The sequence below is a fragment of the Hibiscus syriacus genome, unplaced genomic scaffold (assembly GCF_006381635.1).
Source record: "Hibiscus syriacus cultivar Baekdansim isolate YM2019G1 unplaced genomic scaffold, ASM638163v2 tig00110332_pilon, whole genome shotgun sequence".
In the NCBI taxonomy this organism is placed as follows: Eukaryota; Viridiplantae; Streptophyta; class Magnoliopsida; order Malvales; family Malvaceae; genus Hibiscus; species Hibiscus syriacus.
This window is the reverse complement of record NW_024062688.1, coordinates 691,034-717,306: the sequence shown is the minus strand read 5'-3', so window position 1 is coordinate 717,306 and position 26,273 is coordinate 691,034. Positions and strand designations below refer to the sequence as shown.

General features: G+C 32.4%; 3 protein-coding genes and 1 pseudogene across 5 annotated transcripts; 1 reads left to right on the top strand and 3 right to left on the bottom strand.

Annotated features, from left to right (window-relative positions):
• Positions 1 to 1,197: 1,197 nt before the first annotated feature.
• On the top strand, positions 1,198 to 3,756 carry LOC120119350 (annotated as a pseudogene).
• A 997-nt stretch (positions 3,757 to 4,753) lies between these two features.
• LOC120119344 (glutathione reductase, chloroplastic) lies at positions 4,754 to 14,116 on the bottom strand. Of its 2 annotated transcripts, XM_039139158.1 has the most exons (17): positions 14,017 to 14,116; positions 13,730 to 13,901; positions 12,770 to 12,834; positions 12,603 to 12,672; positions 11,905 to 11,976; positions 11,604 to 11,807; positions 10,615 to 10,688; positions 10,448 to 10,531; positions 9,986 to 10,073; positions 9,805 to 9,886; positions 8,081 to 8,154; positions 7,409 to 7,516; positions 7,201 to 7,265; positions 6,757 to 6,870; positions 5,941 to 6,040; positions 5,286 to 5,339; positions 4,958 to 5,053 (listed from the first exon to the last, which is right to left on the bottom strand). In XM_039139158.1, the coding sequence occupies exons 2-17, from the start codon at positions 13,868 to 13,870 to the stop codon at positions 4,958 to 4,960; spliced, it is 1,491 nt and encodes a 496-aa protein (XP_038995089.1). In that variant the 5' UTR covers positions 13,871 to 13,901; positions 14,017 to 14,116. The 2 variants fall into 2 exon arrangements, with proteins under 2 accessions (XP_038995090.1, XP_038995089.1); XM_039139159.1 differs by lacking the exon at positions 14,017 to 14,116 and having other exon boundaries at positions 4,754 to 5,053; positions 13,730 to 13,870.
• Positions 14,117 to 19,377: 5,261 nt separating this feature from the next.
• Positions 19,378 to 22,992, bottom strand: LOC120119345. Of its 2 annotated transcripts, none has more exons than XM_039139160.1 (11): positions 22,819 to 22,992; positions 22,634 to 22,717; positions 22,071 to 22,163; positions 21,915 to 21,990; positions 21,721 to 21,816; positions 21,524 to 21,597; positions 21,335 to 21,442; positions 21,080 to 21,217; positions 20,434 to 20,539; positions 19,810 to 20,018; positions 19,378 to 19,616 (listed from the first exon to the last, which is right to left on the bottom strand). In XM_039139160.1, exons 1-11 carry the CDS (start codon positions 22,870 to 22,872, stop codon positions 19,548 to 19,550), a joined length of 1,107 nt encoding a protein of 368 aa, XP_038995091.1. In that variant the 5' UTR covers positions 22,873 to 22,992; the 3' UTR covers positions 19,378 to 19,547. The 2 variants fall into 2 exon arrangements, with proteins under 2 accessions (XP_038995091.1, XP_038995092.1); XM_039139161.1 differs by having other exon boundaries at positions 20,434 to 20,530.
• Positions 22,993 to 23,618: 626 nt separating this feature from the next.
• Positions 23,619 to 24,815, bottom strand: LOC120119347 (extensin-like). The gene is made up of 2 exons (XM_039139162.1): positions 24,116 to 24,815; positions 23,619 to 23,873 (listed from the first exon to the last, which is right to left on the bottom strand). The coding sequence occupies exons 1-2, from the start codon at positions 24,810 to 24,812 to the stop codon at positions 23,842 to 23,844; spliced, it is 729 nt and encodes a 242-aa protein (XP_038995093.1). The 5' UTR covers positions 24,813 to 24,815; the 3' UTR covers positions 23,619 to 23,841.
• Positions 24,816 to 26,273: the final 1,458 nt, after the last annotated feature.

Below are 26,273 nucleotides of genomic sequence, written 5' to 3'. Positions count from 1 at the left end.
TAGGCAACTAGTAGTAGTAGTAATAATAATAATAATAATAATAATTGATCGATGATATACTTAAGTTTATGTCATTTGAAGTAGTAAATTAGATTACTCCGTGAAAGGTACTCTTTCATCACCAACTTGTGATGTTTTGAATATGTAAGGCATGCATACACGCTGGGAACAAAACTACCTTTGAAAAAATTTATATAATCTCTTTTCATTGTTTGTTGAATGTGTTATAACAAGTCTCTTTCATGCGTGTACTGCTGTCGCTGGCTGATTTGATTCGTATATTCTTGTAACGATTACATTAATAGGAGCGAATTTGTTTTTAAAGGTAGTGATTCATCATGAACGGTTTGTGGATAATTTTATTTTATTATTTATTTTCTAATCAGCATTAACATCTAAATTTTGCAGTATTATTTTTTCAATGCAGCATTTCAAAATGCGGTTCATTTACATTGTTAAAGCTTTAAAGATTGTAATCGGTTGTAATAAGAAAATTATCAAGTGCGTGACTCTTTAAAATATATTGGATAGTATTTTAAATTAAAATGAAAAATATTACGTTCTCCATGATCAATCATGTAAATTTCATAACTATTTGGTTGTAATTTAAAAAGATACAATTAAAAAATCATATAATATTCTCAGTTATGATGAAATTACTATTAATTATGTAATATTTTTTAGAGTAAATAGAATAACAATATAAGTTAAAATTTACCTCAAATTAACCTTATGTTTCGTTATGTAGAACTATAGTTAAAATTAATATTTTAATAGAGAATTTTTTATGTATAAAAAATTAAATATTTTATAGATATTTTAAAATTTTAATTTTAGGAGTTAGTTTGATGTTATATAATATATATTAGATTTGTTTCTAAAAATTGGATGAAAATTAGATTATGATAATTTAGTATTTTATTTTTAAATATTAATTCATATAATAGTATTATATTTAATATTTATTAAAGCTTCCCGCCATGCAAGTAGCCACGGCTAATGTGTGGTTTAAAAACACTACAAATATCTTTCTTATATCATCTGAATATATATTCTCATTCTCATTCTTTCTTCTTCTTCTTCTTCAGTTTTTGATCTTCAATCTCCATCAGTAGTTCACTTCAAACTCCCTTCCCATGACTTCTTTAATTCCTCTCTCCAGCAACCTTCCTTTTCTCCACTCTCCTTCCCATGTAAATTCCTTTCTTTCCAAACCCTCATCTCTCTCTCCCCCCTTCTAACCTCTTCCTCTGCTTCTCCTCCTCCTCTTCTTCTTCCAACAATTCCTCAAACTTCGACCGCGAAGAAGCCAGGTGGCTTCGCGAGGAACAACGATGGCTCCGAGAAGAGCATCGGTGGCTGAACGAGAAAGAGTCGCTGCTCCAACAAATCTCCCAACTCAAGCTTCAACTCCAAGCCCTAGAGAACCGGAATTCGGTTCACGGAGCTTCGGATTCGGAGTCGATATCCCGAATTGGAGCTTTACTGAAGGTGTTGAAAGAGAAGGATCGGATTGCGGAAAGCGGAGAGCGCACGAGGGAGTTGGTTTTGGAAGAAGTGATTGTGGATGAAGGAGTTCGGGTTTTGGAAAAGAAGGAAAATGTGGTTGAAAAGAAGATTGAAAGGAAAGCGTTGAGAGTAGGCAGCGAAGGAGACCAAGTTCGAGAAATGCAGGCCTGTTATTTCCAACCCAAGTCTTCTTTGTGAATATATGAGAATTTTTATAATATTAAATTAAATTAAAAATAATTAGTAAAAAGGTGGTCGTGTAATCAAGAGAAGTGTGCGTTTAGATGCAGCCGTGGACGGACTAGGATTTTAATCTAGGGACGAATGTATAAATATTTTTTGACGAAAATAAATTATTAATGAAGAAATTTAAAATATAAATGAATTTGAAAATTTTAGAAGTGATTGTCCCCATCCATTCTCTTCGAGACAGACACATTTTATGTTAGAAATTGTAAATTCAGTAAATTATATTAAAAATGTAGATTATACAAAATTATTAAATTTCATGAGGTATGAAATTGGATCATAATATTTTAAATATAAAAAAAACTAAATTACGTGAATTAAAATTATTTAAGAGGTGTAACCGCTCTCTATAGATGTAATCACATTGATAGACTTGATGGTTTTCAACACTTCGATTCATCCCTGAATACAGACATAAGTAGAGGTGGATATGGTAAGCTGGCCCCCATTTCGCTTCATTGTGATCATAATTTGGAATGGTTGGTAATGCCTAATGGAGATTCATTATGACAGGAGGCCTTAGAAAAACTGGGTTTTTACTCTGGCGAGGAAGACATGGAATTCTCCAGCTTCTCTAGTGGGACTGAGCGTGCTGTGAAAACTTGGCAAGTAAGCCCATAATTTCATTATTATGTTATGTTTTGTCAATGAACACCGAGTTCTCCATTGTTATAGGAGATACAATGCAGGGGAAGAATTAATCTTTTGTTACACAGATTGCTGAGAATAAAAGCTTCTTATACTTTTTGTCTTATTTCTCCAACGTTATTCATTTATCAAATCATGGCTCTTGACAGGCAACAATAGGTGCCCGTGAAGATGGAATAATGACTGCAGAACTTCTTCAAAGGTTATTCGGAGAACAGCAAATCAAGAGTTCTAGCTCAACCAACTTTGCAACTATTCTGAACAAGGTATGTTCCATATCACGCATTAGGCAGAAGTTTATTCTGCATACTAGTAGGATTAAGATATGAATGCAGTACGATCACTACAGCAAAATCCACCTTTTGCTGCGTTGATTGCTGCCAGCTTCCGTTCTTTAGGTCTTAGCAGCATTCGCGATTTAAAATGCCGCTAATTCGGATATAATTGCGACGTTTCTGATATCAGTTGGTTTCATGGACTTATCTGTAGGAGGGGACCAATGGAACTGCAATTGCTTCTTTGACTGAAATCTCAGAGATAGAACAGAAAGTTGTGAAAGAGGAAGGTTCCACTGAAGCTGAGGTATCTCAACATCGAGTTTTTCTTCTTGGAGAAAATCGGTGGGAAGATCCTTCTAGACTTTCTGGCAAGAATAAACAAACTACAAGAAACCAAGAGCAAAGAAGGCAAAACAATGTGTCATGCGTGTCGTGGAGAAGGTCGAATAATGTGCACAGGTAATAATTTCTTCCTAGGGTTGAAATGAACCTTGAAGGAGCTGATCTGTAGATAGAATTACACGCATTTCTTTGTCTTTTTTTAGAATGGGATTCTGCAATTACAACATTGCTTCAACATGAACATTTTCAAAGTTTGCAAGTGCTTGATTGCATATCATAACTTTAGGCACCTTACGTTATCAGTTGTTCACCCGAAACCAACCACTCTTACTCACATTCACGTTTCTCTGGTGCAGAATGTGATGGAACAGGTGAACCAAACATTGAAGAACAGGTAACCAAGGGTCTTGCTCCTTTTTTTTATACGATTTTGCTCAAGAGATCTACCTGTAGGGCTCGAATATCCTCTTCCCCGAATCCCGAAACAAAAGATTTGCTTCTAGCTTAGCCACATTGATGATATGGCATGTTCGATTTTTGTTGATGGAGTTTTTGGAATGGGTGGAGGAGTGAGCACACTGTCCATACTGTGACGGCCTTGGGTATTCTACTTGTGATGTATCCGACGGAAAAGCAGTTGTTTAGGTAATGTAATGATCACTAAACACACAATAGAATATTACATGGAAGAAACTCTAATTATACAACAAATGAAGCACACAATTCATCATGTTTCAGATGCTCCTACACACAATTCATCACTCCAATGGGACGAGCTTCCCACCATTGAACCCCACTAAATTTGGGATATAAAGTAACTTTATTTTTCCCTGGAAAGAAAATTCTGCTTTTGGTACTTGCAAAGTTTTTCCCCTTATTTATTCGTCGCTTTTGAAAAATATGGTGAAAAGTATTTTTAAATTGTTTAGTTTAAAATTCAAAGGCTTAATACTGTTGTGAAAAAAATTGCTTTTAAATAAATAGAATGTTCATCATCAATTTTGAAAATACAAAAAAGAAATCAGTGATGCACGTAGAGATAAATAGATAACTTTACTTGGTGGTTTTAACAAAAGTCGAAAACTATAAATTTTAGCTTTAAGAGAATTTATTTTTATTTTTTACAATTTGGGGTGATTATAAGGTAGAATTTGTTCATAGAATTTCTTAGCTTATTGGAAACGTGCAGACACCCTAGACATGACTGTTTTACCACCAAAACAGTTCAATTTGAAGGGACTTTACACCTCATATTGAAAAACTATGTATATGTATACAGCATGGAAATCAGAAGAAGAAAAAAGAGTAAAAACAGTCGAACCATTTAAAAAAATTATAAATAAAAAAACATGTTTAAGCTTACTTTATTTTAACATACAAATGGAATGAGATGTGAACGATTATATATTTTGTTCCCGTGTATTATAGTTTAATTTGAACTGCTTGATTCAAGTCCCCAACGAATCAAATTGATTAAACATAGCTGTTTAACCCCTTGTCACATACAGTTAAAAGCAGTGCTGATGTATTCAACGATGGATTGAGGGGCTGACATGGCAATCATTCCTGAATATATGTTTATTTATTTATTGATAACATATTTTCACCTTTAAAATTTTATAAGTCTTAGATATTTTCTTTGCTTCTTAAGGTCCTGATATTATGCGGATACGATATTCTAAAAACTATTTAGCATTGCTAACAGAAATAAGAAATCAAGATTATTCACACAAAAAAAATAAAGACAAATTTAAGAACAAATACACTGCCGGTGCCACAATTTGAACTATATGCCAAACTACAATGGAAGATCCTTTTTTATTATTGTGAATAAAGAAGACAGGCCAAGTACGCACTATACCCTTTCCTGTGAAATATATATGACGATGTCAGTGTTGCTTTCCACTTCATAATACCAGCACTAAAATCTATTACATATTTGTCTTTGGTTTTCCACCAGCAGTAACACGCCGAGAAACAGAACGCATCGTTACAAACTCCTCGGCAGTAGAAGGATGTATGCCGACCTGTAGGAAAGAGTTCAAAAGATTTGCTCCATAAGAAGAAAGAGTGGCAGATAATTTACGACGAACAGAGAGTAAAAAGTGTTTTGTGAGTATACATACTAATCTGGTCACATGCCACAACAAAAATTGGTTTCCGGATACAAAAAACAGCTCGAATTTGAACCGGTACGACAAATACGGTATTGAAATGCGTAAATGGACCTAGAAGAATCTAGTGACAAGTTCAACTTACAGTGCTATCGAATTGTGCCTTAGTAGCACCACACTTCAGAGCAACAGCAATGCCCTAAATGGAAAAAGCAATATTAGAACATCATTGTTAGTAGTATCAGATCTATAACATGCAGCTCAGTTTACCTTATTTCTACATGCGTCCTATTGCGAGACAAAACAATTCTTAAGGGCCTACAACATGCATCATAGTTCATCTAATTCGTAAATGCGACTTATGAAAAGCAAAATTATGGAAAAGGGCATTGGTCCCATCCAATCATTGCCATTTTAATAATATTTTGACACACTACAAAATTGAGCGTAAACTGTTAGCCTACAACGGTGCATCTAAAATCTAATAAGGGATGCAAGATCTCTAAGAAGTCGGCAATAGACTACAACAAATTCGTTTCGACATCAGGATTTTCAATATACTTTAGTGAGTGAATCATAGAAAATAGAGGCAACATCATTCATGGATAAAAAAAATTTCACCTAGAAGGAAAATGCAGTAGGCCAATCCGAGAAAATTTCTTAGGGCGTTGCCAGAATTTACACTATGCATTTGTAAAACCAGACCACATTACAACTACATTCATATTGTTTACATGAGTATTTAACCGACACATGGAGATAAGTATGCACATCAAAACAACTAAAATATAACAAATTACCTGCATAATTTCAGGTGCATCAGGCCCACACATAGATGCCCCAAGTACTTTATCAGTTTCCGCATCAACAACCAACTTCATTATTGTCTTTTCTTGGCGTCTAGAAGCAGAAAACAAGAAATTTATTGTTTGCAAAGAAAGCAAACACTAGTCAGATATATAAGAATCCCACATGCGGTTGCTGATCAAAATGAGCAAGGAAATGGAAATACTCATCTACAATAATGGAACATGTTGGAAGCTTAGTTGACATTGTATCAGATAAACTAGAGGATTTTGAAAATTATATTAGCTGACTAGGAATCCACTTAATGAAGAAGCCAAAACAAAATAGCCCCAAGCACATTCCAAATCAGTATTATATATATTTATCCAGATCTTAGGAAAAGATCAAGTCTTGCTGCCATCTTCTCCATGCCTGAAATGCTAGCAGCCTACATTGGTATCATAAACCCACAACTATTACTCTTTATATAGAATGGAAAATAGCATCTCCACAACCACATTGCACGGTATCTTTAATTTATCCTAAACCATGTTGGAGACATTAAATTTTTGCATTTAGATGCTTTGATCCTTGCAATTATTATGATTATTATTTAACAAAAAAAAACTTTTGAAAAAACATGATGTCTCTGGGACCAACACCAAATCCCGATTCCGCATAACCTAGGCCCAGAAGTAAAAGATGGAAATGAAGATATTGTATAACTAAAGTGATGGATGAGCTCTTTCTGAAACAAGGGGCAGGCTCAAAACGACTACACAAGTTTATTTCAATTTTATTTGCAATACCATCTCAAATCATTATCATACCCGGATATGGTATTCTTCATTGGATTGAAGGATGATGTGAAAACCAGAACATCGCCATTTGCTTGCTCGATTGCCTTCTCTTCACTGAGACCAACAACAGACAGTGGTGGTATGCTGCAAAAAATTGAATCAGCATGGCAATTAATTTACCAAGAAGGAAAAGGAACTTATAACAATGAATTAGAATTTGCGCATATATACATCCAAGGAAAAATATGTGCATATATACAAATAAAGGAGGCACTTAACAACAACAATGTACAGTCCTCTCTTAAGTACAGACCAAAAACCTAATAACTACAAGAATTCTAAATCCTGCAGTCCTCAAGAACAAATATAATTAAAATAGTTTATCATGACTGCTTCATTGTGTTTAATTTAAATTATTACAAACATACACCATGCCACCACAAGAAGAATGTCGTGAGAGGGAAATGGCATTACCAAAACACAGCACAAGGTATATTGCTGTAGTCTGGTTTGCTAGATTCCCCGCCAAAAACGGTTTTCTGCAAGCATTATTTTAAAAAAAATTAAAAAGGGAAAAAAAGTTAGGCTTAACATGTAACTATATAAGTCAAATGGAACAAAAAGAAAAAGAAAAAACATCTTTGAAAGAGGAAAATAAAAGGGCTTCAGATTGAACACATACTGCAAAACAAGTTCCCTCCATTAAGGCTACTGGAGTCAGGTTCATCCGATTCGTAACATCACCAACAGCCCATATACTGGGAATATTAGTGCGTGAGTACTCGTCTACCTGTAAAATGAAGATGGAAGAACTCAGTTCTGAAAGAAAAATTGAAGTAGGCTATGCAACAATGGTCTTCAGATAACATGAGAAAAAAATACAAAGTAGTTACAATAACTAAGAAAGCTAAATATCCAACAAACTCTTTAAAATAAAAGTTGGAAAGCCACCTTCAAAAAGATAAAAGATATGCCATATGGCCAAAACAAGTACACAAACAAAAGGAAATGCACCACATACAATGTCACTCAAAGAAGGCCATTTTAGCTCTACATAATATAAGCCCAAGAACTAGGCATAGTTCCTTCCACAAGCAGATCTACTTAAACATTTACAGGGAATAATATTGCAAATCCTATCAAGCAGCAATCAATCATTTATCCAAAAGAATCAGGAACCTAGAAAACTAACAAAACATCAAAACACATGCTTTTAGTAAGATCAATCATAATGAGATCATAGCCATGCCAGTTGACATTTCGATGAAAGAGTGCAGATGCCAACTTTTATTATAAAACAATTACTGATGTTTGATGAGAAGAAACAAGAATAAAAGAGCACAGAAAAAATTACCTTCACAGCTCCTGTTTTATCAAGTTCAACACCTACAGCTTCCAAATTCAGCCTTTTTGAATTTGGTAACCTGCCTGTAAAAAATAATTAAAAATAACACCACCACAGAATCAAACTGATGACAAAAATTAAAATAACTCTAAAGAAAGGGGTATGTTCTCAATGATATAACAGGCCTAAGACCAAGCTGTAAAAATAAATCGAAGTTTGAAACATCAAGTGCAGATTTAGATATCAAAGAACATTCAATAATTTTAGCCAGGACCTTTAAAAGTGTTATGGTACAGCCTATCATAGAAATCTTAGGAAGTAAGTTGATTTGTAGGAATAACTTTAGAGATTAGATTTGATTTTCTTTATTTCCTTTACATTTTCTAGCAACTATAAGATGTGCAATTACATAAGTTGAATATAACTGAAGAAATTCTTTCATTTGTATTTTTCTGCACGGTATTAGAGCCATTTGGCCCAGTTTTAAGAGTTTGGGTTTTGCAAATTTCGTTGTGAAATATCGAGATTTTCATAGGTCACTTTGAGGAGTGTGCTTTCGACCTCGCCAACGGCATAGGGAGGAGTTTCAGTGTTGATCCAGCTGTCTATAGATTCAATTGACCAGAGTGAAAGTGCATGAGGCTCATGTGCCGATCAAAGAATTTCTCTTCTTCTTCACGCATTGGTGCTGCTTCTGTGCACCGGTTTTCTTCTCCGATGTCAATTTGAGATTCCAACTGAGCCCAGGTGGTTAGGTGATCTATTGGAGTTGTTGCTGACAGTTCATAGGTATATGGCTACATGGTTTATGGTTTGTGGCTGTTCCGGTCCTGGTTGGCTACAGGATTGTATCTGTATAGCAATTAGTTTTGCCTGTATTCTTGAGTACCATATTCGCCACTTTCGGGTTTTGATTGATTATATTTGTAACAAGCTGGGCATGATTAACATCCATGCTGCAACTTGAGGGGGAGTGTTATGATACTGTGGCCATCCATCTTAGGGAGTAATAAAAAGTTGATTTGTAAGTATGAAGTAAATTTAGAAATTAGATTTGGCTTTCTTTGTTTTGTTTTCATTTTCTAGCTACAATAACATGTATAATTACCTTACTCTGAGTGGAATATAATTGAAGAAGAAATTATTCCATTCGTGTCTTTCCACAAAAAGCATGACTAAGTACTTATATAAGCGTGCACCAGCAAGTCATTCAAAATTTCTCTAACCATTCTAAAAGAAATAGATCAGTAGAGTAAGGTTCAAGGTATCAATGGTTACTTTTGAAATCCTACGAAGTGTAATAACTAAAACAAACATCAAAGATCTACATTTGTAGCATCTAACAGAATTAAAAAAACGCTACTGTAAGTTTCGTCATCCAGACCATCCATTGTAAAAGAAACAGAGCAGTAGGGTAAGGGGTTTTTTTTTTCTAACGAGGCCCTTTTCCTATAAAAAAAATATCAAAAGTAAACAAAACCGAGACTAAGGGCCTCGTTGAAAAACCTCCCTAGACCTAAGTGGAGTAAAAAGAGGGCCCAAAGTCACAGGTAAAGCAGAGTAAAATGCAAACACCTTCCCTAAACCTAAGCAAACACCGGTTTTCTAGCTAACACAACCAAAGTAAAACCAAAAAGCAGAATAGAGAAAGAAATAAAACAGAATAAACCAAGTTACAAGTATAAGAAGTGGGGAAAATATTAGGTTTGAATCTTTAAAAGGATTTAGATTACCAGTGGCAAAGAGCACAACATCTGCTACCAACTCCTCACCACGATCTGTAATAACTTTTATGCCATTATCTGTTTTAATCAACTGAAGTCACAGGTGAAAGTACATCAATTTGTAGATTTTTAACAGATATTGATGGATAATAAAGGAGATGCAAATTGAATAAAACTGGCGATTGAGTACCTCTGTCAAATTTGTCTGTGGGTGCAAATTTATTCCCCTTACTTCCATATTTCTTGCAACCACTGCCCTCATTTCATCGTCAAATCCTCTGTGGCATAGGCACGTACATTTAGTCAGTCCTAGTGTTGGTCACAGTGTTCTGTTATAGAACTCAAGCCTATCTAATCCTATTTGATAACAGCCAGGTAATCTTCTCATGAGTATCTTTAAATATTTTAAAAAATTAGCAAATATCAATAATAGATTGGGATAATGTAAACTTCCAAATGAGATGCCAGCACAAACATCAGAGGTACAGAAAAGTATGAAGCAGAAAATTTCAGAACACTTCATGAGAACAAATCTAAAACAATTACATGCCCATAAGACTTCTATCAAAAACCATAAATTAAATTGAATCGTATTGTGGAATCCTTGTGGAAAAACCCAGCAGTAATGGATAAAATCAGACTGAATAATTACCTCAAAGGAAGCTCCCTTCTGTAATAGAGATCTACAGTAGCTCCCAACCCTCTCCATATTGATGCAAACTCAACAGCAATGTACCTGGACAAGAGTACATAGCATCTATAAGCATTAGCAAGCAACGCGGATGAAAGGAAACAAACGAATCAGGAGATCTATCATACCCTCCTCCAAATACAACAGCACGCTTAGGCAAGTCATCCAAACTTAATGCTTCATCAGAAGTTATGGCCAACTCCTAAAACATCAAAAGGTGGGAGAATTAAGAAACAAGGAGACAGTTTAACAGTGGTATCTCACTCAAAAACACATCAGATCCAGTAACCGTTCACCTTGTCTATAAAGTAAGTTTAGCCATATTTCTGGCACTAATAACAAGACTGAACAGCGAAGCACAAGAACCATCCAGTAGAAACTAAGAGGTTAGCCAAATATATCAATACCCTTTTAAAAGGTATTGGCACCTCTGTTGCAAGATGTCTTAAATGCACTGATTTCACGTCTCTAAACGACTATTTACTACTCCCAACAACCTCAAACGGATATATTTATGAGAGTGGATATAAACAGAGTTCCAAGACACTCCAGCAAGGTCAAGAAAGCAAATACCAATAATTAAGAGCCAAATTTCATCTTGTGTTTCATTTTTCATTTTCATCTTGTTTGATTCTCAAACACTTGTGAGTTTTCTTGTATTCTATTCATTTGAGTGTTGACTGTAGGGTTGGTGATTGCAAACATCCACCTTGTGAGGTTCTTCTAGTTTGCTTATTTGTAATAATTTTCTAGATAGATTCTTAAGATTTGGGGTAGAAATCTTAAGGGAATTTGTGTAACGTTAAATCTTGTCCTCAAAGGTTGAAAAGTATAGTGAAGCTAGGAAAATCCTTCATTGAGAGAGCTAAGATAGTAGAGTAGACAATTAGGGTTGAACTACTTAACATTTCTTGTGACCATTGCTTCTATTTCTTCCTTGCCCTCATTAAAATTTCCAGTCATGAATCACATGTAAGGCAAATAAGGGGTTTTCTTAAACAAAAACTTGATGCAACAAACAAAATGTTAATTTCATTAATAACTCCATAGTACTAGAGTATCCAATTCATTATGTTGAATCAACTTTGGTCATACTATAAGATATCAGTGTCTATACCTGCCCAGGAATGTTAAGACGTTGTGCCCTGCTTCCAGTTGCAATCAATATATGCTTCACAGAATAGGACATTTTAGTGCCATCTAGTTGTGTCACCTGAACTGCATTTGGACCTAGAATCTTGCCCTCCCCTTCCAACAATTTAACGCCAGCATTTGACAATAACCGCTTGTAAATTCCATTCAATCTCATTATTTCATCAGTCTACAAGTTCAAAAAGGTAAAATCTAATAATAATAATAATAACAATAATGGCTATGATAAAAAATAAAATATGGAACACATGGATACTACAAAGCACCTTTTTCTGTAGAAGCTTTTTCCAATTGAAGTCAAGCTTCTCGTTCACCTCCCATCCATAATTTCGAGCATCCTAAACAGGAAAGAAAAATACAATTATCAAACTTGAAACCAATTGGCTAACCGGAAACCTTAGAGTGCTTCATGTCAAATAAAACATAGCATATGTTTAAAGAAAGAAATGCAACGCCAAAAGTCTGAGAAAGATCAACTAAACATCTAAACCAGAACAATTAACAACAATGTAACAAGGTTTTCATGATGAAGTTTCTACTTTTTCAGTCCCATCTTTATTTCTTAAACAAAACGAGAATTAGAGCAATATCAAGACAGAATGGAATTATCATGAGGACTGGTGCAATAGTATATATTATTCCCAGTTGGAGAGGTCCATAGCCTGCAGAAATCTACTCAAAGGGTCAACTTATATGCTTGAAAACAGAACTAAATTCATAGATATATGAGAATTCTGATGAATTTGGAAGGCCAAAAGCCAAAATTCTTAATGTTCTCCAACCATCACACAAGAAGTTACTGAAGAGATCATTGAATAGGGTTACATGCTTGAATCTCGTATGATTGATAAGCAAATCTCTTGATTTACCAAGATAGTCAAAAAGAGATCTCTCATGAAACAAAATTTTCAATCATTCACAGATTTTCCATAGATTGTAGTCCTCATAAGGATTACTATCTCACCTCAATTTCACCTCCAAATGTGGCACCATATACCAAAATCTTTTTGGGAACACAACCACGAATAACACACCTATGAAATGTGAGACAACGTTATAAGCAAACACAGCAGCATAAAGAAATTTAGTAAAACCATTTTTGAGTTATAATTTATAAAGGTGATAACTTACGTCCCGCCAACTCCTCCAATGACTTCTGAGCTGATTGGATGAAATGGGAGCTCACAAATCCCAACCTTCAAAAGTGAAAATTGATTTAAATGGTATATAGATAAATAAAAACTTGAAATTTTAAGCCACAAACATGAATGTTAAAGAAGAAAATTATAGAAAATAGTAACAAAAGAGTCAAAATAAATTTTAAGAAAACAAAGTTTCAGAAGAGCAAGAAGCTAAAATGACTAACACTCCATCACATCAGAAATAGAAAACGTACAAAAACGTTTAGGAATCAAAATACAGTGAATGAAGAAAGAACAGGAAAAAAATCAACAAGTTAACTGAAAGGGTAAACATCATAATAGAACAGAAAATAGCACTGAATTTTCCTCAAAAAAAATCCAATTCCCATTTATTTATGAAAATGAAAAAGATTTAGACTTAATCAAACTATACAGCTAGCAAAGAAATTATATATGATGACTTCAAACTATTCATAAACACAAATTTCAAGCTTCTGATGAAGCCACCAGCACACTATCCCGCCATAAAAATGAATAACATATAGGAATGACGCCCTAAAATTTTTCTTTTTCTTTTCCCTAATTTCTATCGTTAGGCAAGAAGCAATTTAACACAGGTTGAGATTGTCGTTTTTGCAGTTTATTCATATATTTTCCTTCAAATGCCGGCATCAACTAAGAACACTAAACCAAAAAAAATCCCATTTAAAAATGATCCTCTTCACCGATGCTAATTTTAGGAATAAAAGCTCTTTCTGATAGTCTTCACCGTTGCTAACTTAATGAAGATACATAAACAGAACACAATCAAACCATCCCAGAATCGATTACCAGGTTTAAAGTATGAAATCTATATTTTTCCAACTAAACATTAACGAAGTGCTAATTTGTTTCCTCGAATCAAGTGAATATGCTTAAATGAAGAGAGAGTGGAAATTAAAACACACACCTTAGCTCCATAGTTAGCGGAGAACCTGGCAGCCCGAACACCACCACTTCCTGCACCGATAACAAACAAGTCGAAATCATATTGAGATCCCTCTTGATTGGTTTGACTCAATTCTCCATCATCCAACATCTTCCTTGCCATGATCGCTTATCTCAAACAATTTTGTTAGAAACTGAAATGAAACAAGAACAAAAATCAATAAGCGCCAGCCTCTGTTTGGCTTCCAAGAAAGATCAAACATATAATACGATGGCTGCGTTTACTCTGGAAATTAAAAGATAATTTACCTGCGTCAGCAATGACGAAGTAGATTGGGAAAAGGGAATGAATCCGAAAACAAAGAATTTTGGAATGGATTTTGAGCATTTGAGGCTTTGTGTAGTGAAGAACAGTCGCCCTTTCACATTTAGAGTTCTTCTCTATATTTTAAACTTTATTTTTAGGGTAAACTACATATTTAGTGGCTAAACTATTACTTTTATTCCTTTTTGATACCTATATTTTATTTTTTTAAATCATGTCTAACATTTAGTTTAAGTTTCAATTTGGTACATGTCGTTAAAAAATTCACAGAACTGCTAACATGATACTTTTTAGTTTTTCAATAATGATGTGGTATTATCTGATGATGACACATCAACATCACCATTAAATTTTTAACAACAGAATATCAAAATGAAACAAAAATTAAACTTTAGGTATGATTTTAAAAATAATGAAGTTTGGGTACCAAAAAAGAATAAGAGTAGTAGTTTAGATACTAAATGTATAATTTTATCCTTTCTAATTACCCCTTTATCCTAGGTTGATTTGCCTTTTCTTTAAGGAAAAATAGTAAACTACAGTTATGGTCATTAAATATTTAAGATGCTTATATTTTGGTCACCAAAATCGAAAAACTTTCATTAAACCTCTTTATAGTGGTCTCCGGTTCGAATCACGTCCAAGTTCATTCATTTTATATTTTATACAAGCCAAGGCCAAATATTACTCACTTTATGTTATTTCTATATTTTCATTATTTTATTATTAATAAAATGATAACACAATATGAATCAAGTTATCTCAGTGATTAAAAGATGATTGTTATCCCTAAAGGTTCCGACTTCAAGTACCCATGATTGCAAAGTATTTGAGTGCTCATTATCAAATGATTGAGAGTATTTAAAACAAATATTTTCACTCGTAATTATCTTATATTAATAAAAAATAAAATGTATCACAATCTCATTAAAATATATATTAATTTATTAAAAAATAATAAATGAGCATGATGATTCCGTTGTTGTTGATATGTAGACATATCACGTCTATTAAAATAAAAATTTACTTTACAATAATAACTTAATATTTTTTTACGTCAACGACTAACATAAAATTGTACAGATTAAGTTATCTCAAGGATTAAAAAATAGTTATTATTCCTAGAAGTTATAGATTCGAAAACATCGTATGTTAGGACTGTCTAAACATTCATTGTTAAATGAGTTGAGTCTTTCAAACAAATTACATTTTTAGATTAATAAAAATAATATCCTTAAAATACAATAATTATTAGCGTAATTTACTTTATGATATAGGTTAAATGGTTAAGTAAAAAATTGGCTTTAGGTAGGATCAAACACCACCAATTTAGTGCTCAAGTTAAATATTAATAATTTTTACTAAAATATTACGTCATCAAATTAGTAGGAGATAACGATTCAATGATTAAAATAAGATAAATTAAAAATAAAAGTGACTAGACTGTAACCATTTCAAAACTATACTCAAAATAAGCAAACAAAATATAAAAGAGATCAATGTTGTAGTTTACCCTTTTGTTCTTGTAAAACAGTATATTGACTTTTTGGTTGAGTATTCAATTTTGGCGCTGGCATAGAATAATTGACCATACTTTTATTTTAAGAATTAATTAATTTGGAAATTTTCAGTCTTTTGTTTTTTTGTTAATTAAATATTAGTTTAATTATTATTATCATTATAAAATTTTAAAATTATGAGTTTCAATACATTTAAATATGGAATTAGTTAAGCACTTTCAAATTAGGAGTTAAAAGGAATATTGGTGGTTTAGATATTATATAAAAAATTATTTAATTTAGATTTTGTTCTTTATTTGATTTTTTAAAAATATGAGAAAAATACAATATAATATATCTTCATAACTCTCAAACATTTAACAATAAACGGTCATATTCATATATTCACGGTGCTTGAATGCAGAACCTTAAGAGACAACTAGTCCTTTAACCATTAAAGTTGCTTAATTCGTATTGTTTTAAAAAAAATTGTTGCCCTCTCGGTTCTAAGGCTTTGCTCTGATTAATCTGAATCGGATCTGCGTGGGACACCTAGATTTGGTGGACGAGTCTCCCAACGGAATTCCCTACATACACAAGGACTTAAACATGAGACCTCACTTAAGTGATATCAAACTACTTACCACTTGAATCAACCTTGTCAATTTTATTTAAAAAATTTAATATAATATCTAAACTAGTCAGACTCTTTAGATCTTAAATTTGAGATTAACAAACATTAAAACATTTTTAGACACATAATTCTTTTAATAGTTTAAGTGATCATAATATAATATTTGATCATAAATATTTTATTTTCTTACTATGTGTACACACGGTATAAATACAACTATTCAAATCTAGATAAATCGACATTCCTTTTCACCACTAAAATTACTAAAAAAAAATCAACACACTATAATATTACAATAACAATAGTATCTATTAAATTAAAACTTAGTCAACTTTCTTTGAAAACTTTAAATAAATGATAATATGTATACTTTTATATGTTCTAGATTTATTATCTGGCTCTATGCCTCTATCCCGGCATTTAAGAATGAAATATAAAAACTATATATTTTGTTTTAATTATATTATTAGTCTTGGTGTTGATCGCCGACCACCAGTATTCACTATTTTCCTTTGTTTTCTCATAACATATTTTTTTTTTTTTTATTTTTAATAATTATGCCTTTATGGTTCATCTTTTTCTGCCTTTATGACACTTTTTATATGCCTTTATGACACGTTTTTATCGTTTGTCGTTATTTTCATTTATCCTTTTTTCAGAGCTGGATTTGATATCGCTACAATTGATCAAGATAGATTTTATTTGTTACCATGCTAATCTTCTTATACTGGACCCTCACATTGAATTTGGATACATGATTTGTGTTCGCATATAATATTTTCATATCGCTCAATTTTGACTTGTGATTTGTCGGTGGTCTTTCAATAGCTTCATCTCCTTTTGTGGTTCGTTTACTGATGCAGTCAGATATGGTTGTATCTACCTTTTATCTGAGTTTATTTGGTTAGATTTTTAACCTTTTCCTCTTATGGTTTTTGTGATCTTAAGTGACTAGTTTTCTTGTGTTTGAGAAAATGTCTTTATTATGTGTTTAGTTTACAATTGTGGTCGTAAACCTTCATTGTAATTTAGATATTTTATATTTTTAATCTTCTATAAAAAATATTATTATAATATTTTATCCAAATAATTTTGAATTAAACTAAAATAATTATAATAAATATATAAAATATAAGATAAATTAAAAGAAGACAAAAACATGACATAATAAAATTAGGGTAAACTATAACAATAACCACCTAACTATTGCCCATTTTCATTTTGACCACTGTTCTTGAATTTTCATCAATCAGGTCACTCAACTATTTAAATACATTTAATCAAACCAATTGTCGTTAACATTTAACATAAGTGATAACATGTCTATTAGTAAAATTGGTATAATTCTACATTTGGTCCTCATTACTTGTATATTCTATTAATTTAGTCCTAATTTTTAGTTTAAGTTTTCTATATATATGTGGTTATAATGCACAAATATGAATATAAGAGTTTATGATATGAGAGGTGAATTTATAAAATTCTAAGGAATTGATAACTTATAAAAGTTTAGGAGAGCGAAAACAAATTTTTAACAAAAAATAAAAAGATATCTAAAATATATAAGAATTTAAAGAAACGATTGATTCTGCTTGTTCCCCTTGATTCATCCTTGACAACACATACATATTACATCCTACGTACACTTTATTTAAAGTACCATAAGATTACAAATTAGCACACCAGTTAATTAAACATATCATGTTATACGCGTTTGAGTTAATTGCATCATATGCTCATAAATTATGACCCTCATTTTATATTGATCTTTAAAATTTTGAATATTTTAATTTCACCTCCAACCTATGATTTTCATTTTAAATTAGTCCTTCAACTTTTGAATATTTCAATTTATCCCTAAATTGTTACCCTCATTCTAAATTGATCTCCAAACTTTTTAATCTTCCAATTTCATTCTTAAATTCATCCACATATATAATTAGTTTAAACCATAGTTTAACCTAAGTTTTTCTTTTTTCTTTCCAAACTGTTTAATCTTCCAATTTCATTATTTTTCTTAAATTCATCCTATTTTCAATTCACGGGAATGCCTAATTTTCGAAGTCTCGTGAATAATTTACTCTACTAGTCCATATTAATTAAAATTTTCCACCATTAACTATAAAAATAATCCTAAAAACCTTTCTTTAAAAGGGACATTAAAATCCGTACCATAAATTCCTTAGGAAAAACTCCTAATTAAGCATTGGATTGATCATATTTATTAATACAACCATCTTCAGAGTTGTGTTGATTTTGAGAGAATATCCACTTTTAAAATTATACCGATTCAAGCGAAATTACTTTTAAATAGTAACTTCTACCATAGTATAGTAAATCATCCTATACCTTTTTATTATTTACTAATCAATGCTAACGATGTTATTTTACAACATATTCTCTAACACACACACACAATTCTATATCATTAAGTTTTATGATAATCTTTACAATATTTCAATAACAGTAACTCAATTAACAAGTTCTTGTCAGTCTCAGATATTTAATACAGTACACATAAACCTCAAATTTCTACCTAAAGTATCTACAAACATCTAGTATCTATTAGGGTCCAATTGATGAAGTTTTAGGGTGTGTTTGGACGAGAAATTGTAGAATTTTTGAGATTTTAAAGATGCAGGTATTTTGAAATACAACATTTTAAAATGCTAGTATCCGTTGTCATTAGATTTATAGAAATATACAAATAATAAATATAATATTTCTTAGAATTAAATGAAAATAAATTTTTATCTAATTTTACATTAAGACCATATGCATTAAATAAATTAAAATTAAGATTTTTTTTATTAAAAAAAACCCATCTTTTAGATGAATTTTTATTTATAAAGGATTTACAATATCAAAATCCCATTTAATAATCCTCATAAAATTTAAAATTTTGCATTACTTTTACCCAAAAATAAATTAATTATCTGAGAAAAAACCTTAATAAAAAATTAAAAATAAAGGTCGTCCAGGGATTTAATAATCGAAACACATTCTTAAAGAATATTTTCACTTTCAAGAAAAATGAAGTGAATATTGCAAAATATTTTGTGAAATATTCCAATTACCCAAAACTTATCGAAATTGAAATCGCAGTGACAAATTTGCCAATTTGGATATCTACGTGAATAAACTTGTTTGATAAATTTGAAAATTGAACTAATTTGTAACAAAATTTCATACTATAATTTAATCAACACAAGTACATGGATAGAAGAAGAAATTAATTATAATGATTGAAAAGTGATGTATACCTAATCCAACAACATCATCCACTGATTAAAGACTAAATACCCTTCAATTATTTCCCACTTCTGAAAAAGCATAAAAAATAATCAGTCTGCTTCCCGAAGCTCTAATGCAATGTTCCAGCTTAGTCAAGCTTCACATTTGAATACAAAAGCGTATCCCTTGTCAATGGCATATTCAGAAGGAAGTGAACCTGCAGTAGAATTATATATATATAGACAAACCAACAATGAATATCAACTCTTCGTGTTAACAAGAAGAAATAGGATTCTTCAGTTTTCAGCTATCAGATTCAAAACAAATTCATGGATCTTCTATTAGAAGAAATGCTGAAAATGCACTATAGGAACCATTTAAAAGACATTAATGTATAAAACAGATCTTACCCCCAAGAGAGTTGAAAGAATAAGAACGAGTCCAGTTACCCAAGCAAGGGTCCTTCTAACCAACACTTGTGCAGCAACAGTGGTATTAAGGGACTTCTTAGTTTCTTCTAACCAACGCCGAGATGGGCCAGAGGTATACGTCACATTCATCAATGTTTTTGATTCTGGCTGAGATACCCCATTAAAGACGATTACTCCAACAATTTGACCTGATCAATCATCAATTTACAATTGTTAAAACAATTTGGCAGCCAGGGATTGCCGGGCCACGTGTAATATAAAGATATATGATTTCAATAATTCGAGATGAAAAGCATTCACTGCAAATTTTAAGAAATGCCATCACCGGCATAAATGCATACAGACTTGCATGTAAATTAGCATGTGTAGCTTCACGATTGCATCTAAAGAAACCTATGAAAAAATAATTTTAAAAACATATATCATAGTTTCCTTTTGAAATAGTTGCAAACAATGTCTGGCTTTGCTTTTATATACAGAGAGCATGCAAATTGTAAGCATAAGCTCTTCATTAGTAAAGAATGCCAACTTTGTATCACTCTTAAGTCTTAATTAGTAAAGGTCTTTTTCATTCAATAATGGAGAGTTCAACATTTTACCAACCTCCATAAGCTTTCTGCAGTGAATCATACATCTTCGTAAGTGTGAGAAGCAGAAGCTTAGTTCCTAGCTTATCAACACCGTCTCTGTCTTGCAGCTCCTGCAAAACCTGATTTTGTTTTTAGGAAGCAATAAAAGGTTTAGCAAGGGGTATGTAATGAGGAAACAAACATAAAAAAGGGGCAATACAGATATTACAATAGCAAAAAAATACATTCCCTGATAGAATTCACTATTTTCTACGCTTCAACCATAGTTAGAGACAATGTAAGAGACTTTTGATTGATGTTGTGCAGCTATAATGGTAATAATTCTTGTACATAGTAGATACAAGACAAAATCGGCATGTCTCCTTACACACATTACAAGGCCTAGCAAGTATGGAGGTAAGAATGCCATTTGTCAGTACAAAGCAGTGTCATAATCCGATAGATGGGTAGTTTCATATCAATTTCTATAATGCAAATAAACCCTTTCTTCCTAAATAATGTATTCACAAGGGTTTCTAATCATGGAAAATGGGCTGAAAAGGATAAAACAAACCTTCCACTTAAATTTGATATTCTTCAAATACAAATTCAAACAAGATATCTATATGTAGAAACACAATACTAATTAGATTAGCTGAATCAACTCCATATGTCAGTACCTTAATATCATCAAAAGAACCCATTATCAACTCAGCGAGTCTATGTGAAGTCTTCAACAACTCTCCATGCATCTCCATTGCTTTCCGTATATTGTGGAACAAAGCAAGCAGTCTTGATGCAGACTCCCTGTGTGCTTTCTGTAAACAATAGAAGAAAAAAGCTCTCGATGAGGTGATGAGAACTCAAGATAAAATACTATGCCAGTATCATAAAAAATCATAAAACAGCAATAAACAGTGGCTCCTGAACAATACCTCTGACATACGAAGATTCACACTGTCAACATCTGTCAACGGAATAGTCAAAACTCCAAGAAGAGGTTTCGTAGCATCAGCTTCATATGATCCACCCACCCAGGAAGCCTAAACATATGTATAAAACCACTGTGACATGGGTGAACAATGAAAAAAGGAAACAAATAAAGCCCAGAATAGTAAACTAACAAAGTCATTGATCTCTTCTTCAGTGTAATCTCTGAGAGGCTCATCCAAAGAAACCACAGATACTTCATCTTCATCTGCAAGAAAATTCATATAATTCAAAAACTCCTAATGAATGTGCATTCAGGAAAAATCTACAAAACAATGAAAAGTTAAGACCAATATATGCTAGTTTTATATCGTTATAAAAAATCAGATACCTGGAAGCTGAATGTCTGCTTTACTTGAATCTACATCTACACTACTCTTCAAGGCTTTACTGAAGAGAGCATTTTTGGGGTCAACAACAAGAGGATCTGAAGACAGAAGAATGTTTATCTAAACAAACTGCAGACAAGGGATTAGGAGAAAAAGAAAAATACAGAAAGTGGAATTCAACTTAAAGTGAAGGTACCATTGATTCCACTGACTTCAAGCATAAAAACTGCACGAGGCCTATCAAATGGATTGGGAACGAGAACCTCATTTAGCTGCAACAAAACCACAAATGTCTTTGAAAAAAAAACACAGAAAAAGGCTAATTAATCGGGATTGATAACTAAAGAGTGACCTTAGATGAACCAGCGGCTGAAAGGGTAGTGGGTGCAAAACCAAGCAAGACTAACACAGTAGCACCAACTTCAGCTAACAGCATCGATTCTGACTATTAAAATGAAATGAAAAAAAAGAACAATTCAAAGTGAGAAACAGGACAACCATTAGGTTAAAAATTAAAGAGATAAAGAAAAGAGGAAAATCCGCCATTACTAGACGTGACAAAAATTAAAGGGGAAAAAAAAGGAGGGTTTTCAAAAAAAATACTTCCCCTACTACTTCCAAGATCAATATAAGAAGACATTAAAAGCGCTTTTCTCATATAAAACTCGCAGTAAATATCAAGTTATCACTAAAATCTTCAAAACTAGCAAAAGCACTTTTATCGTATACAGAATTTAATACTACAAACTACAAAGGTTCAAGATATTAGTTTCCATATTTACAATTTCAGGCCAAATTAAAAATACATCCAAAATCTCTCGATACTGAAAATCCATCATAAACTATAAATTAAAATTTAACTGATTGAACTAGATGAAAAAATAAATAAATTATACAATCGAAGGAAATAAAAACCTGAACACCATCGTTGGAGGATTGAGAGCGAAAAAACTGATGATTTGAACTATCGACGAAGTAAATGGATCCAGTAGAATCAGCCTAGGGTAATGAAATCAGAAAAAAATGGAATCAACTAAATGAATTAATTAGAAGCAGATCTAAATTATATTCAAAGAAATTAAAAGAGAAAGAGAACGAACAGTAGGAAATGCGAAGAAAAGCAAAGATATTAAGAAAACAGAGAAAATCTTCATTGTAAGAGAAGGAATGGTTTTGAGAAAAGGAAGAGGGTACGATCTATGTGGTGGTTTCGCGATCACGGGAAGGAAGGAGGGACGAAATTAACCAAGGAAGAGGAAGAGGACGAGGTTCAAGCCATTTCGGTTTTGATCTTCAAAACTGAAGTTGTTTGCTTTGAGGAAATGATTGGGTTGGGCTTTTCTTGGGCCAAGATTTGAAAATGTGTTTAATTAAAGTCTAAAACATGCACATTATATTAGTAGTACATGATTAACTTAAAGGTAAACTACCCTAATCATTAATCTTTTAAGACGCTTTTACCTTCATCTTTAAATTTTTAAAAACCTTTATTAGAGTTTTTATTGTTAAAAAAATTCATTTCAATTATTGGACCGCTAAACCATAAACTATAGTTGATGTGACACACTAAAAACTCTAAAATCTTAACAGTTATTTTCTTACTTTCACGTAATTTCTCTCGTTATTTATTTATTTATTGAAAGATCATTAAAATATTTTTATTTTTATTTTTCTTCATCGCCTTTGTAATACCTGATCCAGATTAGTCGATCAATAAATCGAATATCAATAATTAAAGAAAAAAGTGTTATTGAATATTATTTTCTATTTGCGCCTATTCATAAGTACTTGTATAGTTGTATTGATATTGTTGTTCATACAAATTATAAAGATTAAGAGTTCATAATAATAAAAAAAAAAAATCCTCTTCTGTTTTATTGGTATGTGATGTATATTTCAAGAGTTTTGCAATGCAATTTACAATTCTCGTGAAAAAGGGAAAAAACCTAATTCCAAAAGGGATTTACCTATGAGAATCTATTCCATGTAATTTTTCTTTTACTTGCAAAATTTATGTTTCTGTGATGGTAACATGAAGGAAAATTTACATTCTTTATTGAAAAAAGAAATCCAAGATTGAGAAAAAAGAAAAGTATTGTAGCTGTCAAGACGATCTTCACCCATCAATGATACTCAAAATGGCATCCATCGTAGCCTGTTCGTAAAACAAAATCAATTGATTTAAGATGTTGGACAAATGATATGAGTATTATAAGTTGTAACAATCAGATCACTTTGTTGTTATCAAGCGTAAAATAATGTTTAATGATAAAATGTCCTAATTGTTATAAGGTACATTCGGTGACTAGATTGTTACTTTTTAAAATATGATGACCAAATTATAAACTCACTAATAATAAAATGACCATTTAAGAAAAAATCAATTGAAAAACTCACTTGGATCAATTGCGACAAGTATGGCAGTGCCTCCAAATTCACATGCACCACCACCAGATTTGGTTCTTTGCCAATAGCTATTAAAAGCATATGAAGCATGTGCATACAATGTGTCCGGGTGAAAGCATGACCCATTAGGTTGAATCGAATCACAATCCGCTCCGGTTCCACATGCATAGTTCATAGCTTCTTGGATAATCGGGTCAGGCACCGACGGCTTAGCCACGCACCATAAGGCCGTTGCCGGAGCCACATTGGGAGGTGGTGGAACCGTCGGTGGAGGGTACACTATCGGTGGTAGAAAAACCGGTGGGCTTGGATTAAACCCAATTGGAGATGGGAAATAGAATGGTGGGCTCATGACACCGGCAGGTGGACTGGGCTCGTAAAAGGGTGGGCTGAATACAGATCCCGATGGGATTGGGTTGTAAGTTGTCGGTGTTGTTTGTGGTGTGCTCGGGGTGGTCGAGAATATGGGTGGGCTCGGAAAGGTTCCGTACGAGCTTGCCGGTGGGCTTAGACCCGGAGGAGGATTGGGTAAAGAATCAAAAGGTGGCAAAGAAAAGGGTGAGCTTACACCATATGGTTGAGTGTTGGAAGAATCAGTGGGTTTTTCTATCACTAAACTCATGAGCTTACTCATTAGCTGCAATTTCTTTGTGCTTCTTCCATGTTTTAGATCTTTGACAAGCTCCATTGATTTTCCTGCATCTATCAATACCAAAAAAGAAAAAGAAAAAAGAAAGAAAGAGATTTACAATTAATCATCTTAACGCAAAGAGCCTCCATTGATTTTCTTGCATCTATCAATACCAACAGAAACTTAATCGCAAAGGAAACTCTTATATTCTATATCCAAGTAACCTTTTGACTTGCCATCACACCAAAGAATCAAAAGTTGATGGCACATCAACAAGAACAACCGATTAAAATAAAGAAGGCCTAATGTCGATGAATGCTCATAACATTTGATTAAATAGTTATCTTAATTTATATTTGTTTAAATATTTCGACTCACAAAGTTTCACTTTAAGATAAAAAAAATTCTTAACATTTGATTAAATAGTCACTTAAACTCATATTTTTTCTAAAGTATTTTGACTCCAACGAATCATGTTAAAGTAAAAAGATCCCTATTTTGAAATGTTGACCGTTTGTTTGTTAACGGGTTTTCATCCACCAAAAAACATTTTTATCCCAAAATAAAACTTTGGAGGCAAAATACTCCATTATAATAAAGAAAAATAATAATGGTCAAAAGTGATTTTTTACTACAACGTTAGGTTTTTTTGTCCTTATACCAATAAATAAACAAAAGTTGATAGCAACCGAACTCTTAATGTTGAAGGAATTTCACACTTCCATTATTGCATTCCATGTAATCCAGTTTGCATTAAGAACATGAATTTTTTTTATGTGAAAACGATTAGAATAACAAGATGATACTCTTATATATATATATAATATACCAAGAACAGTGCAGCAGAGATGAGCTTACCGCAGTGAATGAACAAAGTGGCTGCCATTGTTGAATAAACAAGGAGCATGCAAATCCTGTTTTCCATGAACGAGTTTCAGAAATGAAGAAACAAGTATTATGAATAAAGAAAGGAAGAAGAGAGACGTATATAAAGGCAAGGAAGGGAGACAAGTGACTTGGTTAGCCATTAAAGGTGTGATTCTGGAGGTGCTCTCAGAAATGTAAATTTGAAGAATGTTGAGAGTGATTAAAAGGCATAATAATGGATTTAAATAATGGTCCGTTATCGGAATAAAGATAGTTGATAACGAAAAAAATATTGTTTGAAATTGTTATTATACAACCATGATACTCACAATAATCTTAATTACCCCTGTTTTATCTGCAATCGCGATAAACATAACGTAACTAAAAATACGACAATAACCATAATTTAAATCTCTAGGTATAACAGAAGATTTTAATAAAAGTTGGTGTTCATTGATCTGGGTTAAAGGAATCATTTTCATTTTTAATGTTGCTCATGCAAGGCATATATGCTTGCCTCACATCGGAAGATAATTAAAGGTAGGTTTTTTGTTTGCCTTTTGTGTTGCTTGCTTTCTACTCAAAGCTCTCACTTTCTCCTTCTTTCTCCCGATCTTTATCTCTTTAAATCACTTGGTTTTTGCTTTTATT